General features: G+C 40.8%; 1 protein-coding gene across 1 annotated transcript in view; it reads left to right on the forward strand.

Annotated features, from left to right (window-relative positions):
* The window catches only part of LOC127581201 (double C2-like domain-containing protein beta), a 191,341-nt gene that overhangs the window by 93,880 nt on the left and 71,258 nt on the right, over window positions 1–26,203 (forward strand). The window contains exon 4 of the mRNA XM_052035315.1: window positions 12,859–12,968. Coding sequence (XP_051891275.1) covers window positions 12,859–12,968 — 110 coding nt within the window. The remainder of the gene's footprint in view (window positions 1–12,858; window positions 12,969–26,203) is intronic.

Below are 26,203 nucleotides of genomic sequence, written 5' to 3' on the forward strand. Positions count from 1 at the left end.
GGACATAGCACCAGGACTGTAATGATCCACAAACTGCACCCACATTGCTTTGTGAGCTCCCTGTTGTCAGAAAATTATTCCACTACTAGAATGGCTAGCTTGTTCATGATGCTTGGCAGCACATCATGCTGGTCTCTGCTTGGTTTTTTGTCAGCAGGTACTGAGGCATTTATCTCCCAGTCTTCCCTCCTGCCTGTAATCCACCTAGATTGCCCACTGTGTAACAAGAGGATAATACAGTTCAGTCTTGGTTGGGTACTCCATCAGACACCTTGGAAGAGACAAAAGCAATGCAGCAACCAGGATCATTATCAAGCAACCTCAAGCCACTTTTCCATTGACTTGACTGTTCAGAAGCTATCTATCAGCAGACCTTCGTACAAAAAGGGGTGCATGAATGAAATCAGAATAAGACTCAAGTAAGGAAGAACAACAAGCTTGATCAATACAACAAAGGTTAAAAATATTACTGTGACACTAAAGTAAAAACGGCCAAGATATTGTTCTTCTTGGTAGTGTTGTACAGATGTGAAAGGTGGACTTTTGTGCAAGAGGAAAAGGATTGACTGATTTGAAATTCAAAATCCCATGACCAGCATGGAGAACCAACCATTCAGTCTTGGGCTATGGAAGAACTTCTTGTTGTCATAACTCTGTAATTCTCTGTGGAACTGTACATATTTTGGGCATGTGACAGGAACTGAAATTGAAATATAAGTGGAGGAAGCCAGTGGATAGAATTAAAGTAGAGGAGGCCACTAGGGTGTGTCTGCAGCAGCTTTGTGATATAGTAATTAAGTAATTTTGGAGGGAGCTGGGCCATTAGTTGACTCTGAATTCATGGGACATGTCTGATTGACCAGATAACTACATGCTAGTATGTCTGGGGCAGAGTATAGTTCAGTGACATCCGTGTACTTCATTGTCATTTGTGTTTTGTTGCCACTTTCTATTAAAGGCATCCTGCCTAATGAAAAATTTCTCCTCCACTACCTCATTTTCCCCCCAAATCCCAGGAAAGACAAATGTGCAATCAGTGATTAACATGAATCATGCTGATGGTTGACCACTGTTTGGCGAGTGATTGGATTTCTAGCGATGTGTGGAAATTCTGGAAAGATGAAACCAGCCAGTTTCCTGGTGTCACTGAATTGAAGCTCCTCGGTGTGCAGACGTTTAGCTTTCCTCCAGTTAAGCAGCAGAAGGTTATCCTATTCAAGAATGTAAATGCCGCTAATAGACAAATTGCCACATCCCATTAGTTAACAGCTATCCTACTGGCAGAACTCCCAACAGATGGCACTGTTTGCAATGGCTTCTATTGGCATTATTTACCAAATGAAATGTTAATCAGACTACAAACAATCGTATTGATGTTGATCTTGATTTTTGCACAGTTCCTGAAATGAGTATAGGATGAATTGTATATGGAGTAATTCAATTCCAGGATTCAACTTTCAGTCTATAAGTATTTCATGTAAATTTTAATGCCTCAAAAATCATGAATTTTGTTAAATGCTTTTTTCTTGGTCAATCCCAGATGACCTGGGAAGGTTAAAAATGCTTAGAAAGAATTGTGATTTATAACTTCTTTTTACTTAAAAAAAAATATTTTTGAAGAACCAATCTTTTGTCCATGTTTAAATCATTTTTATGACAGTAGTTTTATGCTTCAGGTCTTGTCCATTAGTAACAGGACTGGAAATGTCTAAGTTAATTTCACACAGTACCCTTATAGCTGGCCTTCAGAGACAACTTTCATATCATCAGTCTGGGCTGGATTTGAACACAGAGACTAATGACTAATTCATTACATCTAGTGTGGTTTCCCTGGAATTGCACTTAACCTGTCCTGACTTTTTAAGGGTTCTACCCAGGTAATTCCTGCAAGGGATGTGCTAAAGAGGCGGATCCAAATAACTGTAGCGGTTTAAGAACTCCTGGGGTCAATTAGAGGTTAATTGTGTGCTGCTTGTGAATTTCTTGCCCATGGCTAGGTTGTAAGGTCAGAAATTGCATTTATTAAGCTTTTATTTGTATTTTTAAGTGTGACATTTAATGTTTAATAGACAGATGCAGGTAAGACATGTTTTGTTTTACACACATAGTAGAACCAATGATGCATCTCATTGTAAGTCGAATGATGTGCTGTTTTAGTATGACAAGAGCATTATGTTATGTATTCTGCTGCTAAGATGAGGGCACATTCCTTTGAGACCTCAAAATCTAATTCCAGTTAAGTAAACACTGCGTGTTTTAATGAGAGTTTAATTGCTATTCAGGCTCTGAGTTAGAATCCCAGGTTTGTTTCTTATTTTTTAAGTATGATTGATAAGGTCAATTAGGAGTCTTCAGACATGGAGTGCATTGCTGCCGTGCCAAGACGGCTGCTCATTAGGCACTCAATGCAGTTGTGCAGAAACATGACAATTATGATAGTAGAAAGGAGGGATTTCAACAGTGAAGATCAGAAAATGGAGACACTGTGGGTACATTTAAAGAATACCAATGACTTGGTAGGAGTTATCTAGAGCCCTGCTGATAGTACTGAAGAAATATGGAGGGAAGGGAATTTGCCTCTGGAATTTAGTTCTCTCTGTTTTTAGACTAAGGTCTGAAGCCTAGTAGTCTTAGCAGAATCCAAACTGAGCATTCATGTATGGGTTATTGGTGAGTAAGTGGCTCTTAATAGCATTGTCAATAATACCTTCCCTCACTTCACTGATGATTGAAAATAGATCCATGGGCAATAACGTACTGATTGGACTTGCCCTGCATTTAGTGCATAGGAGGTAGCTGGGCAGTTTTCCACATTGTCAGCTAGATGCCAGTGTTGCAGTAGTTCAGGAATAGATTGACTGAAGGTTTGGCTTGTTTTGGAGGACAACCCTTCAGTACTGCAGCTAGGTGTTTTTGGCCGATAAACTTTGCAGTATATGGTGCACTCTGCAAGTTCTTGTCACATGGAGTAAATAAAATTAGCTAAAGACTGTCTTCTGGGATGGTGGCGAAGGGGATCATTTACTCTGGCTGAAGGGAGTCGCAAACATTTATTCCTGAGGATGGTGCTTGTGATTAGAGCTGCCTCCTCCGACTACCTGTTAATTCTCCATTATCATTCACTACTGCTGAGCTTTGATCTAATATGTTGCAGGATCACTTAGCTCTGCCCACAGCCTACTGCTTCTGCAGTTGATATAAAACAAAGTAGATTTATTCCTCGTGTTGGTCCTTTCATTATCTGACGCAAATTTAATCTGTCCAAAAAGCTTGGCCAGTTCAGTCGGTGCTGGTGTTCCCAGGTCTCTCTTTGATGGACATTGTAGTTCCTAACCTAAAGCATATTCTGTGGCCTGGCTCCTCTTAGTAATTCCTCCAATTGAGGGAAAAGCACCTGTTCATCAGCTGAGGGAGGGCATTAAGTGGCAGTCAGCCTAAGACTTAATGGGAGCTGAATCTAGAGTAAATGTTGAGGGTCACACCCTTCCAATTATTGGCAATTTGGCCAAGGGGACCAAAAGTAAAATTTGTAAGATACCTGAACTGTGGATAGCGATGAGGATATAAAAAGGCTTCAAGGGGATATAGGCAGTCTAAGTGAGTGGGCAGCAACATGGCAGATGGAATGTGAAAAAAAAAAGAAGTGAGGTTTTCCACCAGTAGAAAAAACAAAGATTGAATATTTTTTAAATGATGAGAACTCAGGAAATGTTGATGTTCAAAGGTACGTAGATGTCCTTGTACATAAGAGACTGAAAGCTGACATGCAAGTGCAGCAGTCAGTGAGGAAGGCAAATGGTATGTTGCCCTTTATTACTAGATAATTCAAGTGCAAGAGTACCAATGTCTTACTTCAGTTGTTTTGAGCCTTGGTAAAAGTATGCCTGGAATATTGTGTACAATCGTGGTTTCCTTACTTAAAGAGGGATTTGCTTCAGAGAAAGAGCAGTGAAGTTTCACCAGCCTGGTGCCTGGGATGGCAGGTCTGTCGTATGAAGAGTGATTGAAAAGGCTAGGCTTCTATTCTCCAGACCTTTGATGAATGAGAGGCAACATTTTTTTGAGAAGTGCAAAATACTTTAAAGGCTCGCCACAGTAGATGTCGCTGAGGAATCTACAGTTAGGGATCAAAAAATAAAGGGTAGGCCATTTTGGACTGAAATGAGGAGAAATGTTTTCACTCAGAGTGGTGAATCTTTGGAATTCTCTGCCTCAGAGTGCTGTGGAGCCTCAGCTATAGACAGCATTCAAATCTGAATATTAAAGGAATAAATGAGATAGGGCATGAAAATGGTGTTGAAATGTAAGATTAGCCATGATCTTGCTGGATGGCAGAGTAGGCCTGAAAAGCTGAACGGCCTTCTCCTGCTCCTATTTTTTATGTTTCTGATGCAACTAAGTACTGCTGTGCTGCTACCTCTGTTGAGTTTATTCTGCCAGTGCATCCAAACGTAACTCGGTGATTGTGAACTGCAAGTTATAACTGTAAGGTTATTGCTTGACTAATATCCGGGCAGGTCTCCAACTTAGGCACCAGTCCCCTGATTCTCGTAAGACAACATTGTAGAGTTGGGCTGGCCTGCTTACCTCTGCCATGTTTGACTCTTGTGCAAAGGTCAATGTGTGTGTGCTTTTATTCTGTTTATACATTACCATTTGATGATCGCATGACTTGTTAGGCCACTGCAGCATGAATTTAAGTAACAGCTACAATGCCAAGGGCCCATACTGGGAAAGGACAACAGATGTCCGTCCCTAAGGAAGATTAGTGAACCAGATTGTTCATTGTGGCTGTCTGGTAGATTCATGGTCTGATTGCTGACACTAGCTTTTTAATTCTTAGATTGACTGAATTAACTGCTATCGAGGGAGTTAAACATGCTCCTCCAGGTCATGTCCAAACCTTTGGATAGCTTGTCCAGTACCTTCACAGCTATGCTACCAGTCTAATACTAACTTGAGGCCATGTTTTTTTTCTACACCATAAAATAATGTGGCTTGGTCTGAACTTTACACACTTTTAATGCTTCATACTTTTATAAATGGTCTTATTTTAGTGCTCCTGGAGATACAAAGGGGCAGCAGCCTGGGGTGGCATGGTAGTGCAGCAGTTAGTGCTGCCTCGTCATGGCTCCAGGGACCTGACCTCTGGTGCTTTCTGTGAGGAAATTACATGTTCTCCTCATGACTGCATGGGTTTCCACTGGGCGCCCCTGTTTTCTCCACTGTAAGATATATGCTAGTGGAGGTAAATGGCAAAAGGATCAAAGGTGAGTCAATGAGCATGTGAGGTAGAATAGGTTATGGAGAGGAAATAAAGAAAGGGGATAGATTTCTCTGTTGGGAGCCAGTATGGACACCTGGACTGAGTGGTCTTTTTCCACATCATAGTAAGAGAGTAATAGGCTAAAGCTTAAGGTCCACATGTAGCCTGAAGCTGGCAGTGAAAAAAGCTAAATGACCAGGAATGATATAAATGACATGAATTTGAAAATATATTTGATTTATTAGCAAACAAACTGTTTAGCTTGCTTATGAGTGTGAACAGTAAATTGTAATAAATAGGTTGCCATGAAATCTTGTTCCACTCAATTAGATGCAAATGCTATTTGAGGTTGTTGCAAAAAATAAAGAGCAACATTTTAATTCCTATGTTATGCCTGTATAGACCACTGAATATTCCAATATGAAGTTTAAATACAAAGCTATTTATCATTCCCTACTGCCATTGTGCTGGTACACTCAAGGCAACTTGAAGTATTCTCCATCTGAATTTGTCAAGATTGCAGGAAAGCAAATATCCTGCTGTTGAACATGTGTGACTAGAATTCAAATAAACAAGTGGACACACCAGTATGCAAGATATTTGAGAAGTCATTTTGGGCCTGTGATTTCCTATACGATGAATCAGTGGAATTATAGTGATGGTTCTTCCCAGCTGGGAAAGTGAAGTCAATGCAGCTTTCAAGCATTATCTTACTGAAAGACAGATCAGAGTCAAGGGCTACTCCTGCTCTTGGTTCTTGTCATCTTTAGACGATCATGATGCTTCTCTGCTTTAAATCTCTTGGTGTGATATCCTCTATTATATTCAACAGAGTTAAAGGTCAAAACAATGGAGTTTTAATATTCATCCAAATAAGAAAAAAACATGTCATTTATTTCCAACCTCCCCACAAATTTTCTTTCATTTGCCAGGATTTGTTGACACATCTAGGCCTCATTACTGCTTGCCTTTGTCAGCTGAAGTGTCATTCAGATATAAGGAAGGGAAAGTATTTAGCAGGTCAGGCAGTATCAGAGAAAGAACAAAATTGGACAGACCATCCTGCATTGACCAAGGACACAGAACACAACCAAACTGTGCAAAGCCCAGTTGACCTTGCAAAGTTCTCTTCACAAAGGTCCGGGGACTAGTGTCTAAATTGGCAGAGCTTTCCAACATGCTGGTTGAACAATACCTTAACATAATCATATTCACAGAATCATACTTTACAGATAACTTGCTGGAAGACCCTGGGTACATATTGTCCTACTGGGAAAATAAACCTACCAGAGATGGCAGTACAGTGGTACACAGGCTAGAGGGAGTAGCTCTTGGAGTCCTCATTCCAGAGTTCATGAGGTCCTGTGGCATCAGATCAAACATTAGCAGGACAATTTTTCCAGATTATCACCTACCATCCTCCTACAGCTCATGCTCCTCCACATTGAATGAAACTCAAAACAACGCTGAAGGTAGCATGGTCACAGAATGTACTCTGGATAGGTGCTGTCAATGTCCATTACCAAAGTGGCTTGGTAGTACCATTACTGGCCAAGCTGGGTGAGCCCTGAATGACATAGCTGCCAGAGTGGGTCTGTGATAGGGAGTTACCGAACCAACACAAGGGATACATCTACTTGTATTTGCTCATCTACCTATGACAGATGCATTTGTCAGTGATAGCATTGGTAGAAGTGACCACTGCACAATTGGGTAGCACTCCAAATGTGCTAAATGGAATAGATTCAGAACAGATCTGGCAGCTTTAAAATGGATAATTGTCGTCCATCATCTTCTATAATCTGTACCCTCATGCCTTAACATATGCCTTGCACTACCATTACCACCAAATCAGGGGATCAACACTGGTCCAATAAGAAGTGTAGAAGGGTACACTGGAAGCAACATCTGCCTCAGCTAAAATGAGTTGGCAACCTGGTGAAGCTGCAATAGCAGTAAACATTACATTCAATGGACAGAGCTAAACAACATCCTACCCAATAGATCAAATCAAAACTCTGCAGCTCTGCCATATCAGTTGTGAATAGTGGTGAAGAATTAAACAAATAAGGGGAGGAAGAGGATTCAGAAACATTCTGGTCCTCAAAGATGACAAGGCTCAGCTGTGAGCAGTAAAGACAAGGCTGAAGCATTGAAACTGTGTTTGTCCAGAAGTGCCGGACAGATGAGCCATCTCAGCTTTTTCCGGAGACCTCCAGCATCACAGAAACCAGGTTTCAGCCAATTTGATGTCAAGAAACAGCTGAGAGCACCAGATACTGCTAAAGCTGAGGAACCAGACAACATCGCAGTTGCACCACTGAAGATCTGTGCTCCTGAACCAGCTGTGCCTCTAACCAAGTTACTCCAGTCCAGGTATAACACAGGCAACAACCCAACCACTTGAATAATTGTTTAGTAATGTCCCGTTCACAAAAATACAAGACAAATCCAATCCAGCTAACTATTGCCCAATCAATCTATTCCCAATCATCAGCAAGGTAATGAAAAATGCCATTGATAATGCCATCAAGCAGCACCTAGTCACCAATAAACTGCTAGCTGATAGCTAGCTTAGATTTTGCTGGGACCAAATAGCCTTAGACTTCATCACAGCTTTGACCCAGAGGTAAAACAAAAGTGAATGCCCAAAACTTCAAGGCAGCATTTAACCAAGTCTGGTATCAACGATCCCTGGTAGAACTGAAATGAATAGGCACCAAAGGGAAAACATTCATAAAGGAAATGGTTGTGGTTGTTGGAGGCCAATCATCTAAGCCGCAGGACATTACTGCAGGAATCACTCAAAAGCTGCTCTATCAGTGACCTTCCACCACCATAAGGTGGAAGTGGTGAAGTTTTTGTTTAGAACAGTACAGCATAGAACAGGCCGTTCGAGCCACAATGTTGTGCCAATCTAATTAAATTAGTAATCAAATATCCAACTAAACCAATCCCTTCTGCCTAAATAGCCATATCCTTACATTTCTCACACATTCATGTGCCTATCTAAGAGCCTCTTGATGCCTCCACCACCACCCCAGGCAGTGCATTCCAGGCACCCACCACCCTTTGTGTAAAAACAAACTTGCCCTGCACATCTCCTTTGAACTTGCCCCCTCTCACCTTAAATGCATGTCCTCTTGTATTAGACATTTCAACCCTGGGAAAAAGATACTGACTGTCTACTCTATCTATGCCTTTCATAATCTTATAAACTTCTATCAGATCTCCCCTCAGCCTTCGCTGCTCCAGAGTTTGCCAAGGAATTTACAATTCTTCAACTATGTGCAGCAAGACCTAGACATGGGTTGACAGGTGGTAGGTAATGTTCATGTTACAAAAATGCCCGGCACTGACCACCTCCAACAAGAGAGAGACTAACCACCTGTTCTTAACATTCAGTGGCATTGCCATTACAAGTTCCCCATCATCAATATTCTAGGGGTCATCAATGTCTGGAAGCCCAACCAGCACATGGACCCAAATAGTCTTACCAGGTGAACCAGCCCTTCACTTGCACTTCTTCTTTTATAGTGTACTGCATTCAGTATTCACAATGTGGTCTCTTTACATTGAAGAAACCAAATGTAGATTGGATGATCGCTTTGTGGAGCACCTGCATTCACTCCAGACTGACCATGAGCTTTCAAATGACTGCTACCTTAATTCCTCAGCCCACCCCCACTCCGGTCTCTCTGTCCGTGGCCTCATTTGTTGTTATCACCAGACCCAATGCAAGCTTGAGCCACAACATCTCATCTTCTGTCTGGGCACATTGTCGTATTCTCCAACTTTAGATACCACTTTCCTTCTGTCTGTTTGTCTCTTTTTCAGTTTCTATTTGTGCGTTCTTGTCTGCTGGACATGTCCCATGGCCTTGCTATTAACAACACATTACATCTACAAACAAACATAATTTGCCATTCTAACTGCTAACTTAATTTATTTGGTTTTACCCTGTCAGGGATATTGCCTTTGTTCCACCTATTCTCCCCCCACCTTCTCTATTACTGAAAACAAAGTTGTTTTCTTTGTTTCCCTGTTCTGACGAAGGGCCAGACCTGAAACGTTAACTGTTTCTCTTCCCATAGATGCCATCTGACCTGCTGAGTGGTTCCAGCATTTTTTGTTTTGTACGGAAACTGGATCTGTCGATCACGTTTTCTGTTAATCTTGCTTTCACCACTGTCAAATTGTTGTAGGTTGCTGTCATTGCACTGTACAGACTACAAAATGCCCATGATATTAAATTGTTTAAAGCCAAACCATGAACGATGTGTTGAAAAATTATTAATAATGCAAATTTATTTGTAAAGCATTTGTCCAGTGTTTTTGTTGATTTGGACAAAGATACTGACTACTGAGGAAATGACAAGTGCACCAAAGAATTATGGTAATTTAATAATTGATCATTTGATTACTCATAAAATAGATAATACAGAGCAGAAAGTAAATATGATTTGATTTCCCAATAGCATTAAGATTTCGAGAAAAAGCGGTGTCTGAACCTTGCCCAACATATTATCTATTTCTTTACCAGCACTGGTTCTAAGTATCATTTGTGTCAGGTACCAAATCTACAATGATCTTCTTAGATTTTTAGTGCAGTTATCATTAACATGAGTGAGTTCTGTGCAGCCTGTTCAATGTAAATCAGCATGACACTATGCCATAAAGCATACAATGAATTATTACTATAATGTGGGGACTTTTAACATCAATCATTTTGCAAATGGCCATAAAGAAAGGATTGTTTTAAAGAATACAGTCTACTGATGAGAAGGTGGGTTTTAACTGATTACAAAATTACAACTTGAGGGTTGTTAGAATCTGAAAGTTTTTAAAAAAAACAGCAGATGCTGAAAATCAGAAATTAAAAACAGAAAATGCTAGATACACTCAGGAGGTCAGACATCATCTGTGGGATGAGAAACAGAGTTAACATTTCAGGGCACCGCACTTGGTGAAATGCAGGAAATACAACAGGGAATTGACACCACTGTTGGGGTGATTTGTGCAGCCCAAATTCCCAATGACAGAACCAACAGGAAACACATCAAAACATGCGCAAGATCACTTCTATGTGCAATTTATGCATTTTTTTAAAAAAAGCACTAATAGGTCCAATTTACAGGCACTTGTAGCTAAAGGAATATTTTTAGAAGTGTAGTCACTCTTGCAGCTAATTCCTGAGAATGTCATTCCATTAGTTGGATTGAAAATTAGCTGTTGATAATATGTGCATGTGACAATACTCTCTTTAGTACTGGTATGGCAACTGAAGACCTACTTATTACTAAATATTTGTGAATCCAGCTGTAGTGTAAACAATCTTTCTGCTAAGTGGCTGAATGAAAATTGACCAAATCGTTATTTATTCAGAAGATTCTTATTTAAAGGCACACATCTGTTACCCTATGAAAGCAGCCTGATGTGAGAGTGAACAATGCAGTCTTCCTTATCACCAAACATTGCAAGTATCCAGAAGCAATTTTCATCCCAGTTTATCAATCAAGATTGGACAGTAGTGCAATGAAAACGGCATGCATAAATCTCCATCCGATTCCTCTGTTGGTTTGCCCACTGTCATTTTGACCAGTGTTCATAGAAATAGGTGTCCAGAGTTCCCAATCAAAACAGGTGGAAGCTTCATTCATGAAAAACCTAATGCCATTTTCATTCATTTTGGCTTGGTGAACATGAAGTGTTAGAGACTGCTCATGTTATTGGGTATTTCAGGCTGGAAAATGGCCATCCCCATGGTATTTAAAGAGTTATTCATCTGCAACATCTTACATCTTTGTTACTTGCATGAAGAGTTAAAAAAATCTTTTCTGAGATGCATTTACTTTTTCCACATCTCAGCATTTCATTTTATTTGCAAAGAAAATTGCTTTCACTCCTGAAGGACAATGATCCTCTTATTCATGGTGAAAAGCAGAGGGATAGGGGCAGAGGCAGCACCATTAATAGGTGGGAAGCTCCATTAGAAAAGTACTTGGCCCAAGAGCAAGGAGGTGCTCATGTGTAACCTTCCCATGTTCATAGTATCCACTGGTCCAGAGTGAGTGAAGCTATCTCGAGCTGAATCTACAGTCCACTGGCATAACTGGTACGATACTGGCTGTGGAAATTAGGGTGACCACAGATCTGAACATCAATATATGGAGCCAATTCTGGCTGCATTAGAGACATGCATTGTCAAACATTCCTGCATTAATGCAATAAATGCATGTTACTTCCCATGGACTCTCGGTGTCAGCAGGATGTTGAATTTGCCACCATTCCTGCCCTGCCCCAAGGGCAGGGTGCCATCCACTTTGCCTGTGCTTACATCAAGCAACAATTATCTCCTTGTAATGCAATTTTTTTTTTGTTCCTCAATGTCCAGTTGATTCATGGCTCTGGGCAGTTGTTCATCCAGCCACATCCTTGATTTCTGGACAGTTCCTTCGCTGCCATACAGATAAATGCCCAGCATTTCCCTTTTTATGATGAAACTGGAACACAGTGAAGACTTAAAGAGCAGGTGGATCTTCTTTCTGCTTGCTCTAAGAACCTAGGGTGACACATAGAGACTGGGTGCAAGTACAATGATGGGCCCTCCATGGAAGTTTCAAGCATAAATACCAGTTTTCAGGTCCTTTGTAGTACAGGTTTGATCGAGTTGAGGAATATGAAGTTGGGCTGCCTGTTTTTTAACAGCACAGGATGGGGGGGGGTGGGAAGGGGTTGGGGGTGCTTCACTCACATGATAAGAGCCATCCAGAACATGAAAATAGAGCTGTTTAGAGGGCATAACAGCACAGAGGTCTCTGGCTGCAGCCCACAACCAGAACAGAATACCAGAAACACATTGAGAAACAATACTTCTGCTAAACAACTGCTCCCTGTTTTCCCATCCCACAGCTCCACTACCCTTGTCTAATTTCCACCCACTACATCAACTGACCCAATCCATCCACCTCCCAGAAAACCTTCCATGGAATTACACTTGCGCATTTTACCTGCCTTCGCCAGGATATCGCACCTGAACCAGGTGCTAAAGTCCACACTCCAGTACGTAAAAAAGCAATGAGGAGAGCTGTATTAGAGGGACAACTGAGTTGAATTAGAAGCTGAAGGGTGTGTTGTGCATAAGGGCCTCAAATCTTGAAATGGGGAAGTGATTTAGCTGCAGAAAAATGAAAAATTGAAAGAGCATTACAAAAAATGGAGAAGTTTTTCCATGGGTTGCAAAAGATTGGGAATGTGAGTGGTGAGGTGGCATTAGAAGGGCAGAAAGATGAACTTAAAAGGGGGCTGCAAATAAGTGGAGATTACGGGGATGGACATGCTTAGAAAAGGCTTGACGACAGCAAAATCAAGGAAGAGAACTATAACGTATAAGCCAGAGTATGTACTGAACCATCAAACCAATCTATATTCCAAGAGGTGCAGTCATGTTATTATAAATTAGAAACAAAGGAATGGTGAAAGTAAAGTTTAACTTAAATGCTAAATGATGCTATAAGTATTTGTGTAGACATCAACTTTTGAGATACATGAAACCGCTCTCTAACATTAAGCAATGTGCACTCTGGTTCTAGGCGAACAAACTAAGGACAAAGACCTTACGAAATACTTTGAATCCAGTCTGGAATGAGACTCTTACTTACTATGGAATCACTGATGAGGACATGGTACGAAAGACATTAAGGTAACATTCAATTTTAATATCTTGAAAACCTTGAGGCAGTTTAATCTTCTCTGAAGATCTGCTGAAATTTGGGGAAAGAAATGACTAAGCAGGGGGAGAAGAAAGGGTAAATCCGGCTGCTCAGAAGGAATTCCTAAAACAGCAGATTTTGGCTGACCAATCCAAAAAAGTTTTTGAAGAAGTAAGGCAGAGAACATGAAAGAAAAGCAGTGGATTTGTTTAGATTTTCAAAAAGCATTGCTCGCATAGCATATAAAATACTAGGGGAAAACAAAGAGGATTAAAATTGCATTCAATTCTGGTCACCCCATTATGGGAAGGATGTGGAGACTATAGAGAGGGTGCAGAAGAGGTTTATATGCTATAAGGAGAGGTTGGACACACTTGTTTTCTCTGGAGCAGTGGAGACTGAGAGGAGACCTGATAGAAGTTTATAAAATTATGAGAGGCATTGATAGAGTTGACAGCCAGTGTCTTTTTCCGAGGGTTGTAATGTCTAATACTAGAGGGCATGCATTTAAGGTGAGGGGGGGAAAGGTCAAAGGAGATGTGTGAGGAAATTTTCTTACGCCGAGAGTGGTGGGTGCCTGGAATACGCTACCAGGGTTGGTGATGGAGGCAGATATGATAGAGGTATTTAAGAGGCTCTTAGACAGGCACGTGAATGTGCAGAGAATGGAGGGATGTGGACCATGTGCAGGCAGAAGGGATTAGCTGTCATTTGCTTAATTAGTTCGGCACAGCATGATGGGCCAAAGGGTCTGTTTCTGTGCTGTACTGTTCTTTGTTCAATGCTCTAAAATCAAAAGGAAGGTGGATGAGAAGTAAAAATAGATGTTCTGACTACTGAGATGTGGTGAACATCAGGGATAACCATTAAAGCCAGTCATTGCCTCTGTATATAAATTGATTGAAGTATTGGAGGCAGACTGCTAAAATTGACCTGCAGCATGAAATTGTGAAATGTTGTTTGCAAGAAAAGGTAGGTGACCTTTGTGAATCAGTCTACAAGATGCGATGTGATGCCTCTGTAAGAATAAGGGAAACAAATACTTCAAGTATCATTTTTAAATGATAGGTTTTAAAAATAGAGAAACAGAGAGACTTCATGAGTAGATACAGATTAGCCAAGGTAATAGCGAGAAGAGTTAAGACGACAATAGAAGTGGAATCTTCACCTTTATATTCAGAACAAAGAATAAATAACTAAAATGTCTTGTTGAAAGAAACCAGAGCTCGCATAAAATAAAACTTGGACCAAATCAAATCAACTCTTCACAGATGCTGACAACTCCTTTTGTGTTTTTCTGGCAGTTTCATTTTTTTGTTTGTTTCTTATTCCTGCCTTTTGCAGTTGTTTTTATTTTAAGGTAATGTTAAATTTGTCTATGATATCAAGATATCTTTATTAGTCACATGTACATCAAAACACACAGTGAAATGCATCTTTTTGCATAGAGTGTTCTGGGGGCAGCCCACAAGTGTCGCCACGCTTCCGGCGCCAACATGGCATGCCCACAACTTCCTAACCCGTACGTCTTTGGAATGTGGGAGGAAACCGGAGCACCTGGAGGAAACCCACGCAGACACACGGGGAGAACATACAAACTCGTTACAGACAGCAGCGGGAATTGAACCCGGGTCGCTGGCGCTGTAATAGTGTTACGCTAACCGCTAAACTACCATGCCTGTATGCTGAGGTTGTATAAAAGTTTGGGATCCCTAGTATGTCAAGTAGTGATAAGGATGCAATGGGCTGGATCGTGTTTGACCCAGCCCGTGTCTTGTGCATCTCCTGCGGGATGTCCATGCTCACACTTAGGTTTTATGGATGTGTGCCTCCTAATGTTTTGGAGGCCTCACTACCGGAGTGATACATGAACAGTGGCCAAGCTCTAGGGGACACAAACTCAGGCTCTACCCCCTGGCTGCTTTGATAGGCTTTGACATGTCCTGTTGTCAATAGGCCATTTACACGCTTTTAAATAACCGCTGATCTTGATAATATTAAAACATTAATAATATTTTCAAGAAATTAAAGAAATAATATATGTATTTAAAGGCACACTTAATGAGTAATTTACTGTAAAAATATTGATAAAATACAAGAGATTTAGCTTCATTTTCCTTTTTAATAAAGGTCGCCAAACCCATTCAAATGAATAGGGCCATTGCTTGTACGCCATCTATGGCAAGCATAGAGCTGAGGGATCAGATGCAAAGCATTCCACTCCTTCTACTCAGACTATGAACTGTCCCTGAACTTAGATCTCCAGTGCATTCCATACTTCTGTGCTGTATTGCACAGGTGCAGAATTCCAGAATACGCTGACACATACACTGCAGCTAGCCAGTGGTTCTCTACAGGACCACCAGACACCTATCTGTGCAGTCATTGTCAATTACTCAGGGATTGGGGATTGTAGTGATGAAGAGGAGAGACTTAACAAACTTTCTTCATATCTTCTCTTGGTTAATCTCTAAGATATTGTTGGATAGATAGTTGGATAGCTAAAAATGAAACAAAGTTTATATATATTAAAAAAGTTGTGCAAAAGTACGGAGTCAGACAGCTTCTGGAAGGTTCTATACTGAATCATTTGCAGTGACCTACAGAGTGCAGTTGGTTACAGGCTACAATTCTTGAAGGGGTACACACCAGATGTGACATAACTTCTTATGATAAATTTCCCTTACGTTGGCATAAAGTTTTCTAGACGCTTTGGTCGATGGAGTGTCCTTCCAGATCTGGTTCTAATTGGTTGTGTTTCTCCAGGTGCCTGTTGTTGATTTGTGATGTTCTCACCTTGTTGAAACATCCTTTGGTATTTCCACATTTAGGGTGGTATGGTGGCACAGCTGATAGAGCCACTGCCTCACAGACTCAGGTTCGATCCCAGCCTTAGGTGCCATCTGCGGGAGTTTCACGTTTTCCCTGAGACTGTGTGCATTTTCTGCAGGTGCTCCAGTTGAAGTCAACACATGCTAAGCTGGATCCCCAGTGGGAGGAGTGTCTTTTGATGCTACTGTCACTGCCTTGGTCAGTCTATCCAACTCAGCTTTAAGTTTCTCTTTGAAAGCCACTGGAGCACACTCTGTGGGTGTAGTTCCAGCTTCTTACCCTCTCATTGAGGACCAGATGGTTTGGCTTCCAATTTCCTTGTTCTGTGAAAGGCATCTGTGAGTTACACAGCTGAAGTGATTGCACTTGAAATGATTGGAAGGGCATCATACATTGCTCCAAAATCAAATTGAAATGGCAGTGGATGCTTCAGCATTAATGTTTTAGCGAAGATACACCTCTTTCCACGGAATTGACGTCATTTGACACCAGGTACATTGTTTCTAGCTGGTGCTCTGAATCTGATCCTGTTTCTTCCCTGCATGGCTCATCTCATCCACTGTACCCTTGCAGATTTTTCCCCATAAGTCCCATCTCTTTTTTAACCAGTCATGCTACCATCAACAGTGTTTGCCACATCTAAGCCACCTTGGCTGTATTTGCCCTGTTCTGCATTTTGCTCGAAGTCTCACCACATATACTTCCTTCTGGTGGCCATCCAACACTTCCAACCTGGCTTTGGATAGCTCCCCTTTAGCTATCATGAACTTTTCAGAATTTAACTGTCTCATATGATGGCTCTTCGCTCAGGCTGGACTTCTTGCTGCCTTGGAAAAGCAGCCAACGTAAGACCCCTTACACCCCAGATTTTCTCTCCTCTCCCCCCTTCTATTGGGCAGAAGATATAAAAGCTTGAAAACGTGCACAACCAGGCTCAAGGACAGCTTCTATCCCACTGTCATAAGACTCTTGAACAGACCTCTTGTACAATGAAGATGAACTCTTGACCTCACAATCTACCTCATCATGGCCCTTGCATCTTATTGTCTACCACCACTGCACTTTCTCTGTAACTGTAACTATAACACTATATTCTGTATTCTGTGGCTGCTCTTCCCTTGTACTACCTTAAAGTACTTATGTTTTTGAAATGATCTGTATGGATGGCTTGCAAAACTACTTTCTTCCACTGTACCTTGGTACATATGACAACAATAAACCAATACCAATATTCTACAAATAAGACAATTTTTGACGAACATGTGCTTCAAACCAGCAAACGATCATTGCACCATTAGTAAAGTATCAAAGCGATCTCCCTGCTTCTAGTTGCAATAATGAACAGTTGATGGTCAACTGTTGATATCCAGGTGGATTGCATCGCATTTGTTTGAGGGCTCTGTGGAATGATACGATTCTCTCTTTTTGTGGCCAGTGTAGTACTTTAATCTTTTTTGGTTTACCCACCACAGCCAGCTCAATATATAGTACCCTCTCCACTGGTTCCATTCTTTTAACAGACTACTTGCCTGGAAATTCAGTTACTTGGGCAGCTTTGCTGCGTGTATTGTGCATTACCTCAATTGAATTACACATCCTCATTTGTCTCCTTGTGCACATCCATGTGTTATCTCATTTGTGTTGGTACACTGGTACTTCACAGCTCTACCTCACAGAGTGATTTATAGCATACCCACCTCCCCCCTCATATACTCAACTCCCCCCAACACATACTTTAATAAAGAATCTCACCATGGCTTTGTGCCAAGAATATGGCATGAACCCCTGCCCTCTGCTGGCACTTCTGAAGCAATGAAGCAAGGTTCCCAATGTGGAGTGCGCCCAATGTGCTGAGGCTGCCAAGAAGGGCAGGTGTAGGGTGGGCTGGGGTGAACGGTGTGGCTCCTTAGCATTGAGATGTGAGGTTTAGGGCTGCACCCTGTCTGTGTCACGGTGAGTGTGGGCCATTGCTGGGCCCAGGGCTGGGGGCACCGTGTAGCCAAAGAGAGGGCAAAAAAGCAGCATCCATCACATCCAACAGGAAGTGATGCGAGAGACTTCCGGGCAGTCTGTCAAAACCTCCTGCAGGTGTTGTGTCTCCCCATGAGCAGCCTACACTGGGCAGGTGTTGTGGCTACTCAGCCCTTTAAGTCAGCACTGATCGACCACATCGCTCACTCCAGCCTAACCAAAACCAGCCCTCATAGGCAGTCACTACTCATTGCCTCAGTGTTTCACTCCATACCGAGCCATGCAATGATGAGATCACAGCAACCATTTCATTTCTGTCAGAGCACCAACAGAGGACTGAGTCTTCAGCTGTGTTCCCTTCACAGCAGCTTCGTCAGTACACAAGATCCCTGTTTAGTGCTGATTTCATAAGTGTTTTTGTTCCTGGGAACATATCTCGTGCACTAAGCAAGTTACCAGTGCATTCTGATTTAGAGTTTAAATTTCACTGTTGCACCATGTCATAATATTTTTTTTCTCATTCACTCTTCAAAGTCGCTGGTAGTTCAAACTTAGCCATAGTATCTTATTTATAATAACTTGTATTGTGCAAAGCAGCATTTCTGACAGTAGTTTCCTCCACAGACGCAGACCACCTCTGGAAGCTTCTGCAATGAAATATTTGAAGTAGCAAATGGAAAGCAGTTGGTCACATACTTCAATTCTTAAAGGGTACACACCTAGATTTACATAAGTTGCATTTTTCTGGGAAGTTTTCACTGGAGCTAAAAAGTCTCAGAAATGATGTGATATAATTCTTCAATACTTTGGAAGGTTTCTTAAAGGATGCTTCAGTATCCTGTGCCTGTTACGATAGTAACATTGCTGCTTATTCATATAACATAGTCTTGAAACAGATGAATAATGTAATTATTTGAAATGAACACATTATTGATGAATATTTTAGCCAGACAATTTGCAGTTCAGACTGTGGTCTAAAATTGAGCCCAAGGCCATTAACACCAGCATGTACTCCAACCAGGAACCCCAGGATTGATAGAAATTTGGCTTTATACTTCCTCAAAATGCCTGCTACTGGTTACTGCTATATTTTGCACATCCACAGGCACCAAAGGCATTGGTGTTAATCCTCCTGTCTCACTAGTGGTGGGCCTCAGGAGAGAGAATTAGAGTGCACGACAAGAAACAGAGCACACCATGGGAAATGGCTGAGTTGGCTCCAGAGGATACAAGAAAAATGTAACATGCCTGAGGTAGCAGCACATGCAAGTACTTAATCCTGAATTAGACAGGTCCAAGGTTCAGCCTGCCCAGTGCTGTTCAGTTTGTCAATAGGATCCTTCATCAGGCATTCAGCCCCTAATTTATGCTTCAAAGAAAAGTCTAATGCATTTTTCTGTGTTCTCCCCTGTTGCCCTTAGGAGTACTCATGATTTTGGCATTGGAATCAATGTGTTTGCAGAGTTTCAGTGTGCTGGCACATGCAAACCAATTTCTATCCAGATCTTCTTTCTCACTAATCAGTGTTAATCAATAATGCATGATCCATTACCTATATCATAAAAGGTATCTTGTTTACATATGTAATTAAGGCAGGAGAAAGAGAAATCTTTTTCTCTCTTAACCAAGCTAACCTGTGTTCTTGCAGCATATGTTTCAATTGCCTGTGCCAGTTTATCACTCAGAGGTTTATGCAGTGAAGATAAGTTTGTATTTACAATGTTTAGTAAACTGCATCTTTACTATTTTTCAAAGCTAAGGAAGGGGAATTCATTCTTCATAAGTTCACTCAGGCATTTAACTAATGTGAAATAGTTGATTGTTTGAAGCTGTCTGCCACCTCACCTAAAGTGTTACTTTAGTTACTATAGACTTGAAAATTCACATGGCATATTGAGATAGATTTCAGGAATTGGTAAACAGAACAGCTCTGCTCTATTGTGATCAAAAATAAGCCAGTAAAATTGTCATTCTAGATCATTGCCCAATGGGAGTTTCTGGTGACTCTGAACTGAAGACATTAAATGCAAGAAAAACTATGAAAGCGGTGGTAGTTGTGATAGGATGATAATTGTCTCCACTGGGTGATAAGATATAAGTGTTAATTTAAGATAGTAACAAAAGGAAAAAGTTATGAAAAATGCACTGGTGAGAAATTAGAATGCCATAAGGTGCAAGTGATGCAAACAGCACATGTATTTGAAGGGAAAAATGGAAGGATATGCCAAAAGAGTTAAATGATGAGGCGAGGATGAAGTTTTGGATGGAGCTGAAATGCCAGCACATTCCGGTTGGACCAAATCGGTCACCTGCTCCAAAAGTGTCAAATCAAAATCCATATTTATTAAATAAAAGGTTATTAAATATTGACTTGAAAAATGAAAGGGTATAAGGAATGAACAGGACACTAGTGTGGCATGGTAACTATTGGATTATGCCAGAATGCTTATCCTACATTAGTAACCCTAACAACCAGCAACTGCACTCAGCAGAGCACTGCTTTCATAAGAGGACATGGGAGGAATAGAGGAGGGAAAAGAATACTTCTAATTTCTAAGCAAAGTAGCTTACTCTTTAATGACTAAGTAACAAGAATAATTTTCACTTGGTAGGCTATATTTCAATTGTCAGTTTGTGTCTGAGCAAATTTGGACATTAGAAGAGTTGGTTTCATTGGATTTGCTCTTGAATTTATCATTATCCATGATTACAACAATTTATGGGTAAATGGTAAAATTTACAGTACACTGTCTCTTGAGTTACAAGAAGAGCCCAGGTTTGCTGAAATGGGATCCTTCATTTTGTCATCTTTAAAACACAACTGCATCTTGCCCCATAAAGTTCACACATAAGTCTCAGCTATCATTGTCTCATTTCATTGGAAATCATTAGGAGATCATTTTATTCTTTGTTTCATAACCAAAACTATTGTATTAAAATGAAACATTGCAGCTAATAAGAAAGATCCTGTCTTATAAAAGAAACCATGAAACAGTCATCATCTTCACTCAAATATTTCCGGAGCTCCTGTGATGATCATCCACACTGAACCCCTTGTTTCTTGTGTTATGTTTCCTACTGCATTTTCACTGAATCAATGTGTTCTGCAACTGCAGGTTGCCTACTAGTTTTGGATAACATTAGCACATCTGCCTCTTAATCACATTTCCTTTTAACAATGTCTCCACCCCACTTAAAACATAGAACAGTACAGCACAGGAACAGGCCCTTCAGCCTATCATGTCTGTGCTGACCATGATGCCAATCTATCTAATCGCATCTGCCTGCACATGGTCTGTATCCCTCTATTCCCTGCCTGTTCATGAGTCTGTCTAAATGCCTCTTAAACATTGTTATCATATTTTTGTTTTATTCATTCAAGGGGTGTGGGCTTTGCAGACTGAGCCAGCATTTAATTGCCCATCCCTAGTTGCTCTTGAGAAAGTGGTGGTGAGCTGCCTTCTTGAACCACTGCGGTCCTTGAGGTGTGGGTATACCCGCAATACTGTTAGGAAGGGAGTTCCAGGATTTTAACCCAGTGACAACGAAGGAATGGCAATATAATTCCAAGTCAGGATGGTGTGTGACTAGGAGGGCAACTTCCAAGTGATGGTGTTCCCTTGCATTTGCTGCCCTTGACTTTTTAGCTGGTAGATGTTGTGGGCTTGGAAGGTGCTGTCTAAGGGGTCTTGGTGAGTTGCTGCAGTGCATCCTGTGGACGGTACAAACTGCTGCATCTGTGCGTTGGTGGTGGAGGGAGTGAATGGTTGTGGATGGGGTGCTTATCAAGAGGGCTGCTATGTCCTGATGAAAAACAATATGATGCTGGAGGAACTCAGCAGGACAGGCAGCATCCACAATGTAAAGCAGGCAGTCACCATTTCATATCAGGACCCTTCTTCAGGACCTGAAGAAGGGTCCTGACCTGAAATGTTGACCGCCTGCTTTCCTCCACAGATACTGCCTGGTCTGCTGAGTTCCTCCAGCATCATAGTGTTTTTAATCTAGATATTTCAGCACCTGCAGTCCTTTGTTTCTCTAGTATGGCTGCTATATCCTGTATGGTGTCGAGCTTCTTGTGTTATTGAAGCTGCACTCATCCAGGCACGTGGAGAGTATTCCATTACTGACTTCCAATCCTGACTTGAGCCTTGTAGATGGTGGACAGGTTTTGTGGAGTTAGGAGGTGAGTTACTACCTGCAGGATTCCTAGCCTCTGACCTGCTTTTACCTCCCCTGGCAGAGCATTCCAGGTAGCTACAACTCTTTGCATGTAACAAAAACCTTGCTTCACACATCTTCTTTAAACTTTCCCCCTCTTAAACCTATGCCCTCTAGTATTTGACATTTCCACTCTGGATAAAAGAATTCTGACTATCTACCCTATCCATGCCTCTCATAATTTTATCTTTATATCAGGTTGCCCCCTCAACCTCCAATGCTCTAGAGCAAACAACCCAAGTTTGTCCAACCTCTCCTTATAGCTAATACACTCCAATCCCTGGCAACATGCTGGTAAACATCCTCTGTACCCTCTCCAAAGCCTCCACATCATTCCTATATTGTGGTGACCAGAACTGCACACCATACTCCAAATGTGGATTAACCAAAGTTTTATACGGCTGTAACATGACTTGCCAACGTTTGTACTCAATTTTCCGACTGATGAAGATGAGCATGCCAAGCGCTTTCTTTTCCACGCTTGTGTTGCCACTTTAGGTAGCTATGGACTTGCACCCCAAGATCCCATTGTACATCAGTGCTCCTAAAAGTCCTGCTATTTACTGTATTTCCAGATACTAATCTGCCTTGAATCCTTTGGCAACTGTTGGAGGGGACCTGGTTGCCTTGCCACTTCCCAGGACAAGGCATTGACTATCCCAGAAAAGACCATCCCCTGTTAATGGAGGAACAGAATTTAAAAACAGCAATGAAGTATTTTAAATATTCATAACAACAGTATATACCTATGCTGTGATGTTGATTCAAGATTTGTTGCAGAACTTTATGTATTTAAGGCAGGTTTCCTCTTGTAGAATAGTCCTGTATGGAATCAAAGAGCCTGTAAGCAGGGCTAAATATTCAAACTTAAGGCAAGATTGCTCCATTTTCTTTGCACTTTCAACATATCATCGAAATATATTTTTTCTGCAGATTGGACAAATTTATCAAGGCAGCAAATATATTTGAACCATCATATCAAATGGAAACTTGTATTTATTTGCCTTTGATCTTTCATTCATTTTAATTGATAAAAAAAATTCCATTGGTTTGGATGATACTTTGAATCAATGCAGGTGTACAAACATTTTCTATGCACTTCTTAAATGCCTTGCAGCAAAAATAATCAATGTTGTTTGACATGTCTCTGTGATTTGAATACTGATGTATATCTTTTGCATTCTTCTGCTTGCTGTTTTTTCATTATTTTCTTTGTGAATAGTAACTAGTTTGTTTGGAGGTGAGAGTGGAATACAACTGGAGTGGCATAGGGAAAGGGGCAGTTAGGTCAGAAGTCACACATAGAGATGATCTTTCAAGCCAAGGAGGTCACAGATAAGAGGGGAAGGAGAATTACATCAGTATTCAGATAAGGTATCTTTATTAGTCATATGTACATTGAAACATACAGTGAAATACATCTTTTTTGCATAGAATGTTCTGGGGGCAGCCTGCAAGTGTCGCCACTCTTCCGGCGCCAACATAGCATGCCCACAGCTCCTAACCCGTATGTAAAAGGTAATAGATATAGTCATTGCATAAGTTAAAGCTTGTGAGCACCAACACTGCTGGAAGTTTATCAATAGTTGTAATTTAATTTGTATAACAGTAACATTGGAGGGGATGTTGGTATGTTTGCACTGTGTCCTAACAACTGAATTTTGTTTTTGGCTACAGCTCAGGTCAAAGAGTAACAGTCTCCTCTTTATTCAAAGTTTTATAATATTTTTGAATTCTTTTATTTAACTTAGGATTTTATTTTCATTTTGTATGTTTCAAGAAAATTTGCATCTGAACCATGATCCTTGCATCTTTGACATAGATAACCACTCTTTTCTCCTTGTTCTTAGTGTGTCCAGGACAACAGATATCTTCTTATAATTTTTAAACCTTCACAGTATTCCCTACATCCTAAATAATAGTGTAAAAGTACTCCATTATGCATTTTTTGTACATTCATTGTCAAAGAAATCTAATAATTAATTAAGGAACAATTGAATGATATGAGAACTACAGTCTAACAAATTACTGGAAAACTTTACTGTTGCTTGTGTTACAGAAAATTAACAGTTTACGACTCTGATGCTGATGATTTTTTTCTACATCAGCCAAAGAAACAGTTTTATTTTACTCTCTTTTTAGAGAAATTAAAACTCATTCTTTATGTTAAACTGCAAGAAGAGAAAAAGAGGTGGATTTTACAGAGGATTTCAAAGGAGAAAAGGGTGGAGAAGAGGCAGAGTATTTTGAAAGATAGTTTCAGAAATGAAGACCTAAATCTCTGAAGACAGAGCTGCAGATTTGTGGACGATGCTGTTACAGATGGAGGAACCCAGAATCTGAGAGGGTTCTTAGCACGAGAAGGTGATGCCAAAAGGGAACTTTGAAAAGGATTTGAATGTGAAGAATTGAAATTTAATTGTGAGGTACTAGGAGCTAATGTACATTGATGAGCAAAGGGATACTGGAGGTTTAATCTGACTCATGATACAAGCAGCACAGTTTTAAATGAGCTGAAGTTAATGATTAGTGGAGGAAGGGACATTGGCTGTAAGAGCATTGGAATGCAGACCCAAGAGACTGCAGATGCTGGAATCTGAAGCAACAAAGTACAGAGCATTGGAATGGTCAGGTCTGGGGGTGAATGACTGTCTTGCTCACAGGTGTTCATAGTTTAGAGTTTGTGGGCAAGGCTGAAGACAATAGTTTCAATTTTCCCAATGTTTAACTGGAGAAACCTGTAACTCATGTGGAACTGAGTATCAGACAAACGACTTCAGATCAGTGGCACTGGAGAGGTTGAGAGAGGTGATAGAAAGATAGAACTGGATGCTGTAAATATTCATATATGGAACCTAAAGCAATGTCTTTTGATGAAATCACCTAACAACAGCTTGCCGATAAATCCTAGTATTGCAGTGGCAAGAAGAAGAGCAGTTGGAGGCAGGAGCTCTGGCTACAATGGGATGGGAGGTAAATGTGAAAACAAAGGAGGGCAGCTGGATAGTGGAGCATTGTGTGTTTGATCAGCACAAATATTAAGAAAGAAAAAGTGCAGCGTCATCAGAGTCAGGGAGAATGCCATTCCTTTGTCTTGGCAGGAATGGAAGCTCGATGGGGGGAAATCACACATGCCTTCGCAGAAAGGTTACTCTGAATCTAACACGTATGTTTCTTCACATAATAAAGCCTGATGCTGAGATTGGGGCCTCAGTATTAATGGAGAAATTGGAAGGGAACAGCATCAGAGAAGGTTGGCTTTGTACTTAATGGAATGTATGGGTTTCCTGGAAAGTCCAGCCAAATTTAACGGAAGGGCGGGATTTTAATTTTTAGACTTTGTTTCCTTGCCAAAACCAGCCAGACTGAGAAGCTAGCAGACTGCTATACAGTGAGTGACCAACCGAAGCTGACCACCCGACAGGGAGCGTTCATGGGTCAGGGTGTGAATGTACCATGAGGCTGAAACATCACGGACTGATTTGGTGAAGGGGAACTGAAGCAGTAGCGTAACTTTGGTCAATGGTGCATGTGTTGGTTAGATTGGTTCATAAATGAAATTTGAACCATGGAGTTAAAATTTATCTCTGCACAACAGAAATAAAAACTGTTCCATTTCCAGCCAGACTTCCTGTACTTTCTGAATTGTACCGAACAACTTGCAACACTCTGCAAACTTTTACAGTGGCATAGTTTAATAAGGGACCACAACAATTGAAAAGTATTATATAAATGCATGTACTTGCTTCCTCTTCGCCAGCAGTTAATCACTTTCTCTTTATTCTTTGAGGGTATTGACACACAGGCCTTTTCAGCTAATTTTCAAAGCATGACAAAGATGTTTCACTGTTGTAATAATGCTCTTGTTAGATGAGTTGAAATTAGCCCCTTCAGAAGCATATGCAGCAATCCCTTGGCTTCATTAATCCTGCTGTATAGTGCTGTCCTGATCACATTAATGACCCCATTGTGTCACACTGCGGACAACAAACTGATTTCAGTATCACTCACACAATAGGAAAATTTCGTTTTTTGAATTGCCTTTAATCTTTCCTCTACTCCCAAGTGATTTTCTTCCCTTATAATTCAATGGCTCAAACATGACGCGTTGGAATTCAGACCATCCTTAGTGCAATCTATATTGATAAAAGGGTTGTGGATAACAAAGACTGAGGCATTAGATTTGTAATGTATTGTTCAC

This window comes from Pristis pectinata, chromosome 21 (assembly GCF_009764475.1).
Source record: "Pristis pectinata isolate sPriPec2 chromosome 21, sPriPec2.1.pri, whole genome shotgun sequence".
Taxonomy (NCBI): domain Eukaryota; kingdom Metazoa; phylum Chordata; class Chondrichthyes; order Rhinopristiformes; family Pristidae; genus Pristis; species Pristis pectinata.